Source organism: Zalophus californianus, chromosome 2 (assembly GCF_009762305.2).
Source record: "Zalophus californianus isolate mZalCal1 chromosome 2, mZalCal1.pri.v2, whole genome shotgun sequence".
Classification (NCBI taxonomy): Eukaryota; Metazoa; Chordata; class Mammalia; order Carnivora; family Otariidae; genus Zalophus; species Zalophus californianus.
Genome location: NC_045596.1, coordinates 106208794 through 106228187, shown reverse-complemented (window position 1 = coordinate 106228187; position 19394 = coordinate 106208794). Strand labels below are relative to the sequence as shown.

The window sequence follows — 19394 nt, the reverse complement described above, 5'->3', positions numbered from 1 at the left end:
GTATTTATTAGCCTCCAAATTAAGTTAGAAATTCCTTAGCTACTTCCATTTTTAGAGGGTAACTCTTTATTTCTCATCATAGTTTTTCCCTAAGGATGGGCTTACATAATTTTCCTCCTGAAAATTGATTACCAATGTACTAAAATGTGTTAATTCTAACAGAGATTGCCAAATTACTTTTACACTAATTAATCAACACATGAGAATGCCCTGTTCCTCTTAGCAAGCACTATTTTTATTATTTTTTGCCAATCTCTTTGATAAAAGGAAATGATTTTGTTTTAATTTTGCATTTCTCCAACTATAAATGTGGTGAGCATGTATTTCCTCTTTTCTGTCTTTGTGAATTATCTGCTCATATCTTTTGTCCATACTTCTATCAGGTTGTCTTTTCCTTATTAACTCTGCAAATTATGTTGCAAATTAATATTCTTCTCATTGCCTTAGGCAAAAACATCCAAAACAATGTTGAATAATTGTGGCATTAGGTATTCCTGTCTACTAAATGGAATTAGCTCAAATATTTCTAATTCTAATAAACAGCAGGAAATATTAGGTTAAAAAGACTTTATCATATTTATATAGTTTTATTTCATTCCCATTTTACCTTGAGTAAAAGGTAATGGTTGTCCACTATCAAATATTCTTTTTCTTCATCTTAACTATTGCATTAAGTTTACAGTGTTAAAATGTTTATCATTAAAATATACAGATATTTTCAAAAAAAGGTAGAGAAACAATGTATTTACCATGTGCAAAATTAATTTAAAAAATTTAACTGGCTCCTAAACAGGCAACATAATTTAAAAATGAGCTTACTAGTAACTTACTTTAAAATAAGTGTTTAATTAAATAAATCAAAAGATAAAGCAACTTATCTCTGTATTTATTTTTTTTATAAAATACATTTTCAAAGATGTTTCATTAGAAACTGGTGCTACAAAAATAAATATAAAACAAATATACATGTTTACATATGTTACTTACAACATAAATACACATTATTTACATGGTCAAAACCTCAAAGACTCCAGCATGCTTTTTCCATGATTCTCAACATGTCTGAGAAGTAGGGAAAACAATCAAAAAAGCATAAATATGCCACACACCATTTATATTTTTGCTTTTAAAAGACTGTTCAATACAAATATATGAACACAAAGTTTGGGGGTATATGTTCTAAGAGCAAAGTCCGGTGTACTATTTTAATCTATGACCAGTACATTTTAGAAGTTTCATTCTGCTTTGTTCTCTCATTAGAATACATTCATTATGGTATAGATTAAAACTGTCTTTTATAGAAAGGCTTTCTGAGGAAGTTAGATTAAATAAAAAAAGTCACTTTACTTGAAAGCCAACAAAGTTATTTATTAGACTTATGTATCTAAAAGGAGCTCTAATTATTCAAAACTAGGAGCTGGATTAGAAAACATCAAAAGGATGGAAGAAAGACATTGTAATTTCTGTTTGATGTAATCTGGCAATTTTTCATTTTCTTCATACCTAAGTGAAGCAAAAGAAAAAAAAAAAAAAGACAAAAACATAACTTAATTAATTGGTTTGTATGAGAGTACCAAAAGGCATATTCTATTTTTCAGTAGTTCTTCAATGAGAGGCACCTCAGAAAAATTACACAAAATTCTTTAAATAGATACCTAAATCAAGTTAAGCATATCCAGTTTGTTTCTTTTTAAAATAGGCCACTTTCTAAATGTATTTAAGTAATAAAAAGAAAATTAGGTCAAAAACTTGAGCTGACTTGAAAATTGGATTCTTCACTAAATTGAAGGCCCTAATCTAAAGAACATACAAAACCTTATTAAATCATTTATTTCAACATATAGAGAAAACAAAATTATATAGCAAAGGGCTAAATCTCAACCATTATTTTAAGAACTTACCTAGTTGTTTGACCATTTGGTGATGTATAACTGAAAGAAGACACTCCTGCCTGCACGACCAACTGGGACCCATCATTGAACTGCACCCACACAGCTCCAGTAGTTAACTAGAAAAATAATTAAGTGTGCAAAATTACTACACAGTAGAAGATTTAAAGTTCTTAAAAGGTACTCATGTTTAATAGGTCTTTCACACAGTTAAAAAAAACAATGTTCGGAGCTCTTGGATGGCTCAGTCAGTTAAGCATCTGACTCTTGATTCTGGCTCAGGTCATGACCTCAGGGTCCTAGTATCAAGCCCCGTATAGGGCTCTCCGCTAAGCAGGGAGTCTGCTTGCCTCCCTCTGCACCCCCACTGCTCGTGCTCGAACGAGTGTGCACTCTCCCTCTCTTAAATTTTTTTTTTTAAAGATTTTATTTATTTGACACAGAGAGAGAGAGAGAGAGAGATAGTGAGAGCAGGAACATGAGAAGGGGGAGTGGGAGAGGGAGAAGCAGGCTTCCCACCGACCAGGGAGCCCGATGCGGGGCTCGATCCAAGGACCCTGGGATCATGACCTGAGCCGAAGGCAGACACTTAACATCTGAGCCACCCAGGTGCCCCAAATTAAATAAATCTAAAAAAAAAAAAAAAAAAGCAACCCTCTCAGAAAACTACAAATATGGGGTTATGATGGTAGTAGCACTAAGAATATTCACATCTTTTCTGATTATTCCTTTAATAGCTACAGCATTAAAATATTAAAATTATTCTAAATGAATCCTGTTTCCCATTCATTTCTACTATGATGTCTGAGTAGTTTTGTGTCCTCCCCCCGACTCCAATAGCATTTTTTTTTAAAGATTTTATTCATTTATTTGACAAGAGAGAAACACAGCGAGAAGAGGGAACACAAGTGGGGGGGTGGGGGGGTGGGAGAGGGAGAAGCAGGCTTCCTGCCGAGCAGGGAGCCCGATGTGGGGCTCGATCCCAGGACCCTGGGATCATGACCTGAGTTGAGGGCAGATGCTTAATGACTGAGCCACCCAGGCACCACTCCAATAGCATTTCTAACCAAGAAGATATTTAGGAAATAACAAAAGTAACATTTTCTTAAATTAGGATTTCCCTCTATTTGTTCTTGGGCTACAGAATTTCTCTTCTGCCTGAGAACATTACACCTTAGCCTTTGCAAATTATTCCTTTAGTCACTGATATTTGATATAGTCACTAATATACAATGTGGCACTCCACAAACAGCAGAGAGAACACATGCTCACTGGAATCAAACAGACCTGGGTTTACAACCAGACTCTGCCAACTACCCAGTAAGACTGTAAGTCAATCAACAGTTATAAGCCATAATTTTACTATCTATAAAAGGAAGTAACACCAACTTTATATATGACAATATATGTGAGAAACATGGTACCACATAGCAGGTACTCAACAAATGCTGAGTTCCTTTCATTTATTTCCTACCCTCATAAAGGTCTAAGATGCATTTTTCTTCACTGGTAAGTAAAAATTACATGTACTATGCTCAAGTCTCCAATCTTCAAGCTTTCAGATGATACATACATACAGGCTCAGACCTACATATAATTCTGTAAGTATGAAACTCAATGTGGACTTAATTTTTATTTATTTATTTATTTTTAAAAGATTTTATTTATTTATTTGACAGAGAGAGACACAGTGAGAGAGGGAACACAAGCAAGGGGAGTGGAAGAGGGAAAAAGCAGGCTTCCTGTGGAGCAGGGAGCCCGATGCAGGGGCTCGATCCCAGGACCCTGGCATCATGACCTGAGCCGAAGGAAGACGCTTAATGACTGAGCCACCCAGGCGCCCCTGGACTTAATTTTTAAATGCAAAAATCCTTTTCTGCCAAATGAGAGTTACTCTAGTAATAGATTAAAAATAGTTTGTTAAAACTTAAATGTCATGAACATCACTCTCAATTCCCAACAAGTAGCCATTATGAGACACCTCTATTCTGTTTGTTTTTTACGATTTTATTTATTTGAGAGTGAGAGACAGAGAGAGAGAGAGAGCATGAGCAGGATGGAAAGGCAGAAGGAGAGGGAGAAGCAGGCTTCCCACCGAGCAGGGAGCCCGACATGGGGCTTGACCCCAGGACCCTGAGATCATGACCTGAGCTGAAGGCAGACACTTAACTAACCACTCAGGTGCCCCTCAGGTGCCACTCAGGTGCCCCTCTATTCTGTTTTTCTTAATTTATTTTTTAAATTGAAGCATAGTTGACATACAATGTTATGTTAGTTTCAGGTATATAACATAGTGATTCAACAATTCTATACAGCACTCAATGCTCACAATCTGTCACAACATTATCACAGTATTATTGACTATATTCCCTATGCTGTACTTTTCATTTCTGTGACTTATTTATTGTACAGCTGGAAGTGTGTACCTCTTAATCCCCTTTAACAAGTTTGCCAATCCTCCTCCCCTCTGGCAATGACCAGTTTGTTTTCTGTATGGATGAGCTTCTTTCTGTTTTGTTTTGTTTTTTAGCTTCCACATGTAAGTGAAATCATATATTTGTTTTTCTCTGACTTATTTTACTTGGCATAATACCCTCTAGGCCCACCCATGTTGTCAAAAATGGCAAGATTTTATTCTTTTTTCTTATGGCTGAGTAACATTCCATTGTGTATATATACATAATTTTTTTAATGTATGTATGTATGTATAGTTATTAATTTTTAAGTGGGCTCCATGCCCAACGTGGGGCTTGAACTCACAGCCCTGAGATCGAGTCACATGCTCTATGGACTGAGTCAGCCAGGCACCCCTACACATACATCTTCTTCATCCATCTATCAGTGGACATTTGGGTTTAAAACACTTGTTTTTAAAACTGTAAAAACAAATGACAAAAACAAATCACTTATGCCTTACTAATCTATTAACAATACCTAGAGTTCTCCACGTGTGTACAAGTAAAAGATGTCTAAAATTTTAATATAACCAATGTAAAAAAAGGTGTAAAATCTTTCTTGCAAAGAGAAATTTTTAAATTTATTTTTTTTGATAATTGTCTAATGACCGCAAACTAAAGAAATTCATACTGAGAAAATTCACTTTACTATAAAAACTTCTCACCTGTGTAGCCCAACCAATATTTTTCACAAAAACAGATTTCAAAAGTTGTGCTGATTTAGGAAGACAATCTTTTAGACTACTAGAAGAGATGTTTGTTCCAGAAGCTGCAGCTGTAAAGCCATGTCCTTCATTTGTAACCATCTACAAACAAGTAAAAGACAAGAAGATATTATTCCTTAGCATTTTTATAAGCCAACTTCAGCAAAACTGAAAAATGACTAGATTTTCATTAGCTGAAAATAATTTTTAATAACAAAGTTAAAAAATTAAAATATAACCACATAATAAACTTCAGATTTAAATTAAAATATTAACAAAAAAATGCAACTATATAACTGCATTACAGAAAATTAGAGAAATACAGAAGAAAAATCACATGGTTGCTGTTTTCATTTAGATTTCTTTTCTTTTTTTCCCCAAGGTATAATTTTTCATAACTGCAATTACAGTATATATGTATATGTGTATGAGTATACACACACAGATCTATTTCTTTAATGTTGCATTTTTCTATATTGCTATATAGAATTTATAGGCATGACAGTTCACTGAATAAAAATTTAATAAGTTTATGTAACCAATGATCTATCATGGATATTAAGGCAGTCAATGATATTTTATTAGTAAAAATAAAATGATACATGTAGTAACATATTTCACTTTTTCCCAGACGGGACAGGTTAGGCCTCACAGGGGTAACATTTAAACTGAGACCTGGGGGGCGCCTGGGTGGCTCAGTCGTTAAGCGTCTGCCTTCAGCTCAGGTCATGATCTCAGGGTCCTGGGATTGAGCCCCACGTTGGGCTCCCTGCTCAGCAGAGAGCCTGCTTCTCCTCTCTCCCTCTGCCTGCCGCTCTGCCTACTTGTACTATCTCTCTGTCAAATAAATAAAATCTTAAAAAAAATAAAAATTAAAAAAAAATAAACTGAGACCTAAAGGATGAGAAAGAATTAGCCATTAAGAGGTTAGAGAAAAGTTCCAGGTCAAGTGAATAGCAGGTGAAAAGGCCCTGAAAGTCTGATTTACTCGAAGAACTAAAGAAGGCATACAGGGTAAAGTAGGCAGGGGAGAAGTAGAGAGATGATAGTAAGGCCATAGTAAGGAATTTAAATTTTATATGAAGGGCATGAGGCAATGACTGAAGAGTTTATAAAGTATAGAAGTGACATATATTTACTTACAGAAGGATTAAGTATTGGTGCCGGTTTTGGAAAAGCAGCACTATTCATCATTTTATTCAAAGATGCTCTATCACTCATCAGGTAGTTTGAATCCACAGAAGTAGGAGGTGATAAGGCCTTAGGTGAACTAGTATTACCAGGTTTTCTGAAGGGGAAAGAAATGTCCGAATATATTCCCTTAAAGCTTTCAAATTACAGAAAACTAAAAAATGTCCATAATGTAAACACCAAACTATTTTTTTTAACATTTCCGATACATCTTAGCCATATTTAAAAATTTTTCAAACATTTACCTTCCTACAATTATTGGGAAAAAGGGAGCACTTCCACTTTTCTTTTCCTCTTCTGAAATTATGGATTCCAGTGCTAAGCAAATACGATGGCCCTATTTCAAAAGAATAGTGCTGTCATTATTTCACCTGTCACTTGGAATCACTATTAATTGGTAGGAAAAACCTACCACAACTAGGTACATACCTCATTTGCATGATCCATATACATTTGTATTTCCCCTTTCAAGCTATTAATTTCACTTTCACCTTTTAAGGTATAAGATTTTCCAGTCTTTTCAATCACCTGAATTAAATCTTCGGTTTTGTGTATCTTTGCTCCTTAAAGAATAAGAAGAAAACTACTCTTTTATCATTTCTTTAAATATTCCTGTGTTTATACTCATTATCATACTAGTGCATAAAGATCAAGGTATTATTTATATTCACTCAATGATCATTAATAAAATGAGGCTCTGAATGTATTCAATAAATATAGGCCATCCATTTTTTTCTGCATATATCTGGCTTAAGTCTGATACTTTTACGATATCTTAAAAAATCACTGATCTCATACAAAAACATAACTGAAGGATAGCTATAATTATATGTGTACTGTGTGAGTGTATGTGCTAGGTGTCCCTTAAAGGGAGTTTTACAGATTAAAAAGTAAATCATCTTTATAGAATAGATTCAGAAAATAATATTCTCTAGTTCAACACTATCCTTTTGCCACATTTATAGTTTTCATCATTTGGTATATGTCCATTTGAGTTTCTATTAAGAAAAAGGATATTTATTTCAGGTGATTTTTGTACTATCAACCTGAATGTTGTTAAATCTGAGCTATTTAGGGAAAGACGACTAATATACGTATTGGAGAATAAGCGGTTTACATGAAAGTATATATAAATAAATTTGGTTAACATATTTAACACAGTACCTGTGCTGTGTAATTAACTTGTATGAATATATAGCTTATAAACTTGTGGTGCTGAATTAAAAAAAAAAAAACACAACTACTACATTATAAACTAAAGGGAAAAAAATTACCATTACCAATTCTAAATGGTACTTACCATCATAAAACCAAACCTCAAAATCAGCATCAGGGGAATTCTCCATCAAAATGCATTTAGCATATCTTGTAAAATAAGTGATTTTGGGTGACTTAGATCTTACAAGGTGTACAAATCTGGAAGCATATTGATATTTTCGCCAGTACTTCTCTAGGGAAGAAAAGAAAAAAATTACCAATAGTAGGAAATAAAGTGTTGATTTGACATATAAATTCCGTAAGTTTAATACTGATCTCTACTCTTCCTCAAAAATTCAAGTTGATAGGTTAGAAACCTCATTTCCAAAATAAAGATATTTTAGTCATGCAAGTCTATTATTTTAATGAAAACTAAAGACAATATAATACAATTCCCAAGAAGTATATAACAAAATCTGATGAATAGTACCATGATTATTTAAAAAATCTCTTTCTTTGACTCATTGACTCCTTATTATAAGTAATGATTCCAGAAAAGTTTTAATAATTGAAATGAAAAAATTTCTACCTGAGAAATCAGAATCAGACTATCAGGAAAAGATGTAGTTCTTTTTATGTTAGTAAAGCATGGAGTTTTGTGGTCCTACTACTCAAAATTAGTTTTTACAATTCCCTGTAACTATAGTCACTTACAGTATTTAGTCTTGTCTATCTGTTCTGATTTCTAATAGGGTTAGGTTAGATAGGTTTTCTTGTTTGATTCTAAAAGTCACTTCAGTGAAGTCTTACTATTCAATATTTAATTCCCCCATCCATAATACCCAGAAGCTGAACAAGGAGTCAAATTTGGTTAGCCATAATTATAGGTGATCATTTATGGAGCATAATAATGCTTTCAAAAGTCAAAAATTGATACTTTATGTTGAATTTTAAACAAGATTCTAGACAAATTAGTAACTAAACAAGTGTACGTATTGTATTTGTGTGATATATGACTAATATTCCATAGTTTTTACTTAAATACGTGGTAACACAGATTATGAATAAACATTGGATTAGTAAGGTACACCACATCTCACCATATATAAAGTATGAGAACATGAGCTACAGCCTGGCTGAAGCAAGACCTTTACAATCAATGATATCCACACATATGGAGTTTACATATATATAAATCCATTATCTAAATTTATTCCCTGGTAAATTTACATACCTGGTAAATTGTCAAAGCTGTACCTACTGATGTTGTCAGTAGGGGGTGGTGGTCTATCAGCAAGAGGAAAACCTCTTCCATCATTGGGATAATAAATAGTGATCTGCCAAAAAGTTTTTTTAAGAACTCTAATTATATGCCCTTAAGTTAGAGTGCTATTATTTTGTTAATAAAATTATGAAAAGAGCTCACATGTAAAATTAAATATTATTTTATTGAAAATGTTAACTATTCCCCAGAAGTAATTATTTTGCCTTTTTTTTTTTTAAGATTTTATTTATTTGACAGAGAGAGACAAAGTGAGAGAGGGAGCACAAGCAGGGGGAGTGGGAGAGGGAGAAGCAGGCTCCCCGCTGAGCAGGGAGCCCGATATGGGGCTCAATCCCAGGACCCTGGGATCACGACCTGGGCCGAAGGCAGATGCTTAATGACTGAGCCACCCAGGTGCCCCAGTTGTTTTGCTTTTCAAACTTAAGCTTAAAGTTTAGATTTTGCTACAAGCTATAATTATTTTTAAAACCACATTAATTAAATATATGTAATATGCTATTTTAGTTTTTGAATTTCAGAGATACTATCACATTAAGAAAACCAATTTTTAAATATTTTAACGATATCCTTGTAGAATGAATTGGAATGCTAAATGCTTAATGATGATTTAAAGTTGCAAAATAAAGTAAAGCCACATTACCATATTTCCGTCACTAGATATTTGAAGAACTTCTTTCACATATTCTTGAGATGTATGCTCCTTTAGAAGCTCCACACATACCTCCTCTGAATCAAGTATGCTAACCTAAAAAACAAGAAACTAACATTAGTAACAATTCTCTTGTTTACTATAATAGCTCTGACATATATAACACTTAAAAGTACTTAACCATAGCAGAAACAAAAATTCAAGTCAAAATCAAATGGCTGCTTCTCTGCAATAGTCTACACCACAGGTGTATTTGAGCACAATTGTGAAACATAAGAAGCAAAGTAAAAAGGCATAATTAAGTGTGAAATGACATCCAGTGAGCAGAATGAAAGCAGAAGGTACGGGTGGAGAATAAGGACTTTGAAAAGACAAAAGCAAGCCAAACAAAGGCAAGACTGGGCGAAACAGAAAGCAAGGTACAAACAGGAGGAAGATGAAATTAAAAAATTAAAATCACTATTCCCAATTCATACATCAATTTAAACTCTAAACTTGATTTTGTGTATACTCTTTTTCTTTAAATAATTCCAGATGTTAAAAGAAATTTTTATTTTTTAGTTTACCTTTTTCATTTGAGACTAGATTAAATACCAGGTCAAAAGCAAAAAGCAGTATTAAATATTAATTTAGTAATTGGAATTGTGAATAAAATAATATTTAACACAGTATTTAGCCTCTGTTATTTTTAAATGTTTCTCATTATCAATAATTTAAAATTCAAAACTTACCAATATCAATTCACATTCTTAAAGTAGCCAGAGGAAAACACTAGCTATTTTTCCATAAACTCCCGGTCTCTTTACTTCTAAATGAGTTTATTATGTAAATATCAAAAGTACAGGAACTAAAAGAAACATATTTGATACAAGAAACCACATACTCAAGAAAATACCACATAGTAATTTAGAAAAATGACAGACATACCACAGCCTTTTTGGTTTTCTGTCTAATCGGTTTTAACCTGTAAGCAGTCAAAGGAGATGTAATGCCTCGTAGTGTACGTTTCTGATAACCCAATGGTGGCTCCATACCCCTAGTCTTGCTTTGTTCAGAAAGAGGATCTGAGCCAAAAATAGATTCTTGTTGAATTATCTCCGGTTTACTTTGAAATGCAGTCATATATTTCATGGTATTCAGCTGTTTTGCAGGATGCACACTATCAGAAGCATCAGGGCTCTTTCTGGCTCGTGTCTCAGTCCAAGCATTTCTTGATGTGTCCTGCCAATCTGGATGGCCTTGGAAATCTCTGTTTGGGCTAATGCTGTTGTGTTCAGTACTTTCTCTTAAATGAGCTGCATTATACACAGAATGAGGCAATTTAGTGAAAAATGAAAAAAACAAGTCTACACAACACAATGTCATGCTAGTATAATTTCGTTTTGAGGTACAAAAGAAATCTAGTAAAAAAATGTTTATATTTCTAACAAATAAGTAGTTTTAAGATATGACATAATATAAGAATGACTTTAAAGATTTTATTTCTTTATTTGAGAGAGAGAGAGAGATAGAGCATGAGCATAAGCAGGTGGGAGGAGGCAGAGGAAGAGGGAGAAGCAGACTCCCCATTGAGCAGGCAGACCGATATGGGGCTCGATCCCAGGACCCTTGGATCATGACTTGAGCAGAAGGTAGACACTTAACCAACTGAGCCACTCAGGCTCCCCAAGAATGACTTTAAAAGAACATTTTAATCCAGATTGCAAAGATATACCTTTATACTCCTAAAACTAAGAAAAAAAGATATTAGTAAGAAATTCATTTTTCAATCAAGGCAAAATCTAGGGTCACTTACTAACTCTAAAACAAGTAACTGCTGGTGTTCCAACAAGTACAGATTTGAGGAGCTCCCAGGTAATCATTCTATGTAATATGTAAATGTATCCTCTTTAAGCTGAGGACTGTCACCATCTTTACTTATAAAATATGCAAATAAAAGCAAAAACAGTGTATGAAATAGTTTTCATATTATGATTAATATTTAATATTACAAGGGTATTTGCACCACATTTTTTAAGAGTTCTTGTTGAATTTTACCCATTTATATTTTATATGGTTTTAGAGTTCACACAGGAATATTTTTTTAAAGCCCCCTAAATGATTAGACTATATAGATCTGATTAAGGCAATTTTTCAAATGCTAAACTATGAAAATATATATTGCATTTTTTTCTCTAAATGACTTGTTAGTGCTTTCCTTCCTCCTACTTCCATTATGATAGAAATATTTTGTACCAAATAATATTCTTTAAAATTGCAGCAGCACTACTAGATTATAAACAAGCTTATTTCTCCACCTCAGATATATCCATATTACCAAATAAAAGTATCTATCAACACAACAGAAGGTTAAGTGCAAGATTAAGTACATGGCAATTTTATAGTTTAAAAACCATAAACTTGAATTATCATCAACAAGTACACATAAAAAGATTAATTCCCTTTTGGGCTCTTGAAAATAATATATTTTTTAAAAAGAAAAAAGAATAGATGCTTGTGGTAACATAACAACTCTGCTTAAATTATAGTCATATTATGTACTTTGAAGTAATATAATACTTAGTACGAAATGATCTCCTCCTCCCCATATGTTTTCTTTTTTATTCTCCCTTTTTTCCATGGTTATTTCCAACCCACCTTCTGTGAGTCTGTCATATTCATTAATAAGAAATGTTGAACTGTCAAACTCTGAATCTAAAATAATGACCTGGATGACAGCTGTTTAAAAATGTTTAGGTTTTGGGGTGCCTGGCTGGCTCAGCCAGTAGAGTATGTAACACTTTTGTTTGTTTGTTTGTTTGTTTAGAGATTTTATTTGAGAGAGAGAGAGAGAGAAAGGAAGCACAAGCAGGGGGAGATGGAGGGAGAAGCAGGCTTCCCGCTGAGCAGGGAGCCCGATGCGGGGCCCGATCCCGGGACCCAGGATCATGACCTGAGCCAAAGGCAGACGCTTAACTGACTGAACCACCCAGGCGCCCCAAGTATGTAACTTTTTTTTAAATTTTTTATTGCTATGTTAATCACCATACATTACATCATTAGTTTTTAATGTAGTGTTCCATGATTCATTGTTTGTGCATAATACCCAGTGCTCCACGCAGAACGTGCCCTCTTTAATACCCATCCCCAGGCTAACCCATCCCCCCACCTACCAAGTATGTAACTCTTGATCTCAAGTTTGTGAGTTCAAGCCCATGTTGGCCTGGAGCTCACTTAAAAAAACAAAACAAAACAAAACAAAAAAACCCATTAAATTTTTAGTAGCTGTGTTTTAGTGTATGTAAAATCCCACTGGTAAACCATGACATCCACATCAGCTTCTACTTAAAAATAAGGTCAACCATCTTTTGATTATTTTATAGGCACTGATAGTAGGTGCTTCTTACAGATAGGCTGCAAGAACAGAGAGATAGAGTAAAGTCTATGAGCCAGACTGCTTGTATTGGAATCCTGGCTCCTCTGCTTATAGGCAGTAGTGTAGCTTGGCAAATTAAGCTCTCTGCAACACAAAAAAGATAGGGCTAATTATATTCTCTTCATATTTTTCTTTAAAGACTTTATTTATTTGAGAGAAAGAGAACAAGCAGTGGGGTGGGGCAGAGGGAGAGAGAGAGCAGACTCCCCGCTGAGCAGGAAGCCGGACGCAGGGCTCCATCCCAGCACCTGGAGATCATGCATGACCTGAGCTAAAGGCAGACGCTCATCCGACTGAGCCACCCAGGCACCCCTAGCTCCGTATTTTTTTGTGTGTGAGAATTTAATAAGTTAATATTTGCTAAGCATTAAGGACAGTAACCGATATAGCAAATACTCAAAATGAGTAAAGTTATTATTACTGTTATTGCAATATAGTTTATTGAAAATGCATTATTATTTTTTTAACGTATTATTTTCTTTAGAAAACCCAAACAGAAAACTCACCCTTTATTTGCAGATTCTCAAACCACTGTTGCACCATTTCAGTCTGAGATGTTTGGTCTGGAAATGGAAAAGGAGTTTTTCCTGGACAAAGATGACTGGAGCTAAACAGAGAAAAAAATTCCGATAAACTAATAAAAAAATTATCAGGTAATAAATTTTGAAGATAAAAATATTTAAAAAGGTAGTTATCTTTTGATCTGAATACCTAAAAATTTTGGAGTAACTATAGAAACCAATATTTGCATAATTAAATTGTCTCTAAGAAGCTAAACTTCCAGATCAAAATGCCCATGGTACTGTGACAATGTTTTTATATGGCTACTGCCCTCTTGTAATTTAAGCATAAAAATCAAAGATCAGAAAAAGGAAAAAATAAACACTACAGTCATTAAAAAATTAGCCTTCATGTGAGAAGCAGTCAATAATATGATTACTCATCACTTGCTCAGCTTGTGTGTATGAGAGGGATAGAGAAAGAGAGAGAACAGTCACTATCAGTACTTTAGGGATCAGACACGTTTAATATGATACTTTGTACTGGAGACCTGCTTCCTATAAAACAAAAAACGAAACAAAATTCTCAAGTATTAAACACATTCATGAGCACATACACTTATTATGAAGTTTTTTTTTTCTTTTTTTAAAGATTTTATTTATTTGACAGAGAGAGACACAGCAGGAGAGGGAACACCAGCAGGGGGAGTGGGAGAGGGAGAAGCAGGCTCCCCGCTGAGCAGGGAGCCCAACCCCAGGGCCCTGAGATCATGACGTGAGCCGAAGGCAGACGTCCAACGACTGAGCCACCCAGGCGCCCCTATGAAAGAGGTTCTTAACTACAATTAAAAATCATCATTCTGATTCTCTAATAAGAAATAGAAATCATAGCTAAGAAGTACCTCAGGAACATCTGACAATATTAGAAAAAATTAACCCTCCTTAGTTAGCTGCAGCTTCCTATTTGCGCTAATATAACATTTATAGAAAAATAAAATGCTTTTGATAGAATTCTTCTTACCATGCTTGATCATTATCAGGTCTTTCAAAAGATCCAGAACTATTGGATGTTTTTTCTTTAAAGAAGTGAAAAATATTGGTATTGTTGTTTGTAGGTGAGTATCTTTCTTCATTTTCATCTACTCCTGATCTTTTGGATTTTGAAAGCATTTCTGCTGAGCGACATCGTTCCATTGTAAATGTTTTTGCTCGAGACTGACTATTAGAAGTGCCAGATCTATCAGAGGAATGGGCTCTACGAAGGTATCGAGAATGTGGCCTTTCTTCTATATCCTGGGTCACTCTTCCCCTTCCACTATTACTGGTTTCTTGTTCTTGATTTCCCCACTGAGTATAAAGACTGCTTCCATTTCCTGAAGAAGAAAAATCACTTGAATTTTTATTCTTTGGAAATATCATCACTTTATTTGGGAGTGGCTGACCAATCAAAAGTCTTCTTCTGTCAAAGAAACTACCACTTACACTGGTACTGGAAGAAGCTGTAATTGCAGTAGAAATTGTGGCATGTCCACTATCAATTGAGTCTTCTACAGTTCCTAAATCTTTATTTTTTGTTGAAGAATCTCGGGACATAAAAGGATGGTCTAATACTGAAGACAGACTTAAACGATCTGCTGGATTTCTACGAAGTAACTGGTGAATAAGGTCCTTGGCCTCTCTTGTCAAAAAAGTTGGCATTTCATAATCTGCCAATACTACTTTATTTAATGTGTTCTTGACTGTGTCAGTGTCAAAAGGTGGTCTCCCAATAAGCAACGTATAAAACATACAGCCCAAGGACCAAACATCAGATTCAAGTCCATGTGCACTTCGAGTTGCAATTTCTGGTGAAATGTAATTAGGAGTTCCACATAATGTATAGTGCTTCTCATGCGGCATTTTCAATTGAGTTGCCAGCCCAAAATCAGCAATCTTGATGTTCATATTACGAGTAAGTAAGAGGTTAGAAAGTGTGAGGTCCCGGTGTAATATACCATGAGAATGGAGATACAACATTCCTGTGATGATCTGGTGCATAAAGTGTCGAGCTGTTGGAATGAAAAAAATAAAATTTATAACTTAGAAAATCTGATTCAGTATTTAGAATCTTAGAATTTAGTTTTTAGAAACCCAAGTACATGTGCCACAGTATTACATTAGAACACCAGCTTGCAGCTTAGTTTTACCAACCAAAATAGTATTATGATAATTTTATAATATCCTTTAAGTCCCTTTAAGACAACTGGGCAGTTGAGTAAAATTTAAATACACAAAAGAAAAAAAGCAGCCACCTACCTTCATTTTCTGAGAATGGTTTCCTTCTGTTCTTTAGATACCTGTTCATTTCTCCATTATGGCACATTTCTAATACTAGATACACATAATTGTTATCTTCAAAATAGTTATACAGCTGAAATGTAAAAGGTTATAGTAAATGATAATATACAAAAATTCAATGTCCTCGGTCACTTTTATAAAATTTGTATTACCTCCAAGATAGAAGGATGTTTCAACTGGCAATGTATTTTCACCTCATTTTGGACTCTCTGCACCATTCCAGCTTTGTACATGGCTTTCTTATCTATCTAAAAATAACATGAGACATTTAAATGTTGATGATGAACTTCCAAATGTGAAGTTTTCAGAAGTTAACTCTGGAGAGAAAGCATACTTTAAAATATTCTTAAGTCCTTTTATCTACTTCTTTATGAGGTCAATTTACTCTGTTGTCTGTTTCCCCATGCACCTAACAGAGTGCTTGGCAGAATGGACATTCAGTAAAAGTTTACGCAATGCATTCTAATATCCTTTCCCAACTTAAAGACTTTAATAGCACAACTATCATATCTATATCAACAACAACAAAAATCTAGCCACACTAGATTTAAATAATCTGTTCCTCTTTTTCTACTAGACAAGCTTTTAAAATACAACTTCCCTCTCCCTACTGGTTTGGATAAGTGATTCTTAATTTGTTTACGATACTCCTATTAGACTGACCCCCTAACAATCAAAATAGAGTATTTTAAGAGTGTTACAGTGTAATATAGAAGTAGCACAAGTCCCACTCATTATTATAAACAAATTATTTGTTCTTTGATTTCTATCAATTACTACAAGTTTGCATAATAACAAGTACTAGGTCTACTGAACATGAATGAAAATAAAACACTTATTTAAGCACAGTCAAGGATCTCCTAACACATCTATAAAGTCAATCGCTGGACTTGGCACTATTGTCTTCTGCATAAGAAATGGGTTCTCTCCACCCTTAATCAAAAAAAAAAAAACCTCATAGGTAAGGAGTTTCTTACATTTTAAGTCACCTTTCTAATTACCTGCAAAGTAGAGGTGAAAAGTTGATTAATATATTCTTACCATTTTGATTGCAACTTCCAAACCAGTGTGAATGGACTCAGCTCTGTAGACACCAGCAAATGATCCTTTACCAAGGAGATTCCCAACTTTAAAATCCTTAAAAGTTAAAATTAAAGATACGTGTGATGACTCACAGGAGTAAAAAAGAAGACAGGAAGAGATTGGAAAAAGATAAAATGGATCAAGAGGGGAATATGAATTCAAAATTCAAGCAGGTATTACACCTCGATACAGCAGGTGTTTGGGGTGGAAAGCATGTTGACGCCTTGTGGGGATCCCTGAAAGTCCAGGCTGGGCTTCAGATACAGCACGCTAATGAACTGCTTCCTCAACCTCAGTGCAACTTCAGCACCTTGCTCCCACCTCCAGCCAACCCCTGGGAGCAGAGGGCACAGCTGGAATCCCGCCGCAGCTCCCGCCGGAGGTAACCGCCATCCCCTCGGAGAAGGGGGTGGCAGCTTTGCTCTGTTCTAGCGCGGCAGACCCGGCGGGATAGCCTTGGTGTCCGGAGACGGACGGGCGGGGCCGCGAGCGACTCGCCTTTCCCCCAACACCCCAGCCTGAGGGGCGGGGCGCTCCGCCCAAGACAGCCTGGCCGGCGGTTGGGACTCTCCCAAATCATCTCGGCGCCCGCCCCGCAGCCCTTAGATTCGCCTGGTCCCCCTTTCCGCCGCAGTCTCGAGTCCTGCCACCCCAACTACCCCACCCCCACCCTGCCCTGCAGACGCTTGCCAAGACTTTTCACCTCGATCTTCTCCCCAATGCAAGTCGCCATATTTCCAGGCTCAGGCCTGTGCTCCCCAAATTAGTTTCCTTCACACAGTCCCTTCGAGGCAGCGCTCCAAGCAGCCGGCCGGTCTTGGCGCCCATCAGGCTTGGCTCTCTAGGCCGCCGCTCCGGGCGACGGCTGCACAGCCACTGAAAGGCCTCCCCGGCACCTTCCGAGACCTAGGCGGCGCGTCCGCGCTCCCATTTTGAAAAACTCCCGCCGGTTGCCGTCCCAGCCAGGCTAGCCGTGACGTAAAGAGACCGGGCGCGCATGCGTGGCAGGCTCTCCTGCACGGCCGAAGGAGCCTAGAACCGGAAATGCTCCGGCGGCCCTGCAGCTTTGCTAGGGAATGTTGGCCGTCAAGCTTGCAGAAGGCCGGGTTTACTGTGGATAAAAGAGCTAGCCTGAAAGATGAGACAACTGGTAGGCTACTCACTTGACTGTCCGGAAAACTATCTCCATTTCTATAAGGATTTTAAAAAAGTTCAAATGTTTAAATTTGACAAAACAGCACAGGGGAAAAAAAAATCATTACCTAGTTTAAACACCCTTTGTACCTCTGCGTTTACTCCATAGATTTTCCTAACTGTAATGAATGAGTATGGTGCTTTAAGAAAATGAACTCCATTCTTTATTTTGGTAAATTGCTGTTATATAATTTGTATAGCAACTTACATTTAAGAGATCTCACACACTTTATGCAATGTATTGATTAAAGGAGACTTCTGTAAGGTTGGAATGATCCCCTTTTTGCAGATGAGAAAACTGATATTTATTAAAGATTTAAAACGAATGACACCACAAGCAGATATTGTTTGTTTTTTTTAAGATTTTATTTATTTATTTGAGAGAGTGGGGAGTAGTGGTGCAGAGGGAGAGAGGGAACCTCAGGTGAACTCCCCACTGAGTGGGGAGCCCCATGTGGGGCTCATCTCAGGATCCTAAGATCATGACCTGAGCTGAAATCAAGAGTTGGATGCTTAACCCAATGAGCCACCCAGGCACCCCTAGATCCTCTGTTTCTAAAAGGAAGACTCTTTTCTTCTACGTTAATGGATAATGTTAAGTTTACTTAAGTTTGCCTACCTGCAAGCTATAAAAAACTATTAGAGAAAAGTCAAATTTTCGTCTTCATTTCTAGAAATCCTTCCTTAAAGATTATATGTGATAATGCTTGAGCAGTGGTTCCAGGGTCCAGTCTTCCAATTAGATTTGCTTTTGCTGTTGAATTTTAAGAAATTCATATAATTCACAATCAATTGTGGGGCTTTTTTGGGGGGGTATCATTTATTCCATTAATATCAGGTAATACATTGACTTGTTAAAAAAGTCTATTTTTCTTCTTTTGTTGTTTTTATTTATTTTAATTCCACTATAGTTAACATACAGTGTTATGTTAATTTCAGGTGTACAATATAGTGATTGAACAATTCCATACATCACTCAGTGCTCAACATGACAACACCTATTTCACCCATAACCCCCACCCTCCTCTCTTCTGGTTACCATCAGTTTATTCTTTATAGTTAAGAGTCTGTTTCTTGGTTTATCTCTCTTTTTTTCCTTTGATCATTTGTTTTGTTTCTTAAACTCCACATATGAGTGAAATCATATAACTTATTTCATTCAGCATTATACTCTCTAGCTCCATCATGTTGTTGCAAATGGCAAGATTTCATTCTTTTTTATGGCTGAATAATATTCCATTCTATATATACCATAGCTTGTTTATCCATTCATCAATTAGTGGACACTTGGGCTCCTTCCATAGTTTGGCTATTGTAGATAATGCTGCTATAAACATCCTGGTGCATGTATCACTTTAAATTAGTGTCTTTGTATTTTTGGGGAGGGTGCAATTGCTAGATCATAGGGTAGATCTATTTTTAACTTTTTGAGGAACCTCCATACAGTTCTCCAGAGTGGCTGCACCACCTTGCATTCCCACCAACTGCAAGGGG

At 35.7% G+C, this 19394-nt stretch overlaps 1 protein-coding gene across 1 annotated transcript; it reads right to left on the bottom strand.

The window, feature by feature from the left end:
• Positions 1-1342: 1342 nt before the first annotated feature.
• PLK4 (polo like kinase 4) lies at positions 1343-17654 on the bottom strand. Its single transcript, XM_027598723.1, has 16 exons — positions 17410-17654; positions 16665-16760; positions 15776-15871; positions 15582-15696; positions 14308-15334; positions 13293-13393; positions 10299-10666; positions 9363-9467; positions 8672-8774; positions 7541-7690; positions 6670-6803; positions 6486-6577; positions 6193-6337; positions 5011-5151; positions 1902-2008; positions 1343-1503 (listed from the first exon to the last, which is right to left on the bottom strand). Exons 1-16 carry the CDS (start codon positions 17437-17439, stop codon positions 1401-1403), a joined length of 2913 nt encoding a protein of 970 aa, XP_027454524.1. The 5' UTR covers positions 17440-17654; the 3' UTR covers positions 1343-1400.
• Positions 17655-19394: the final 1740 nt, after the last annotated feature.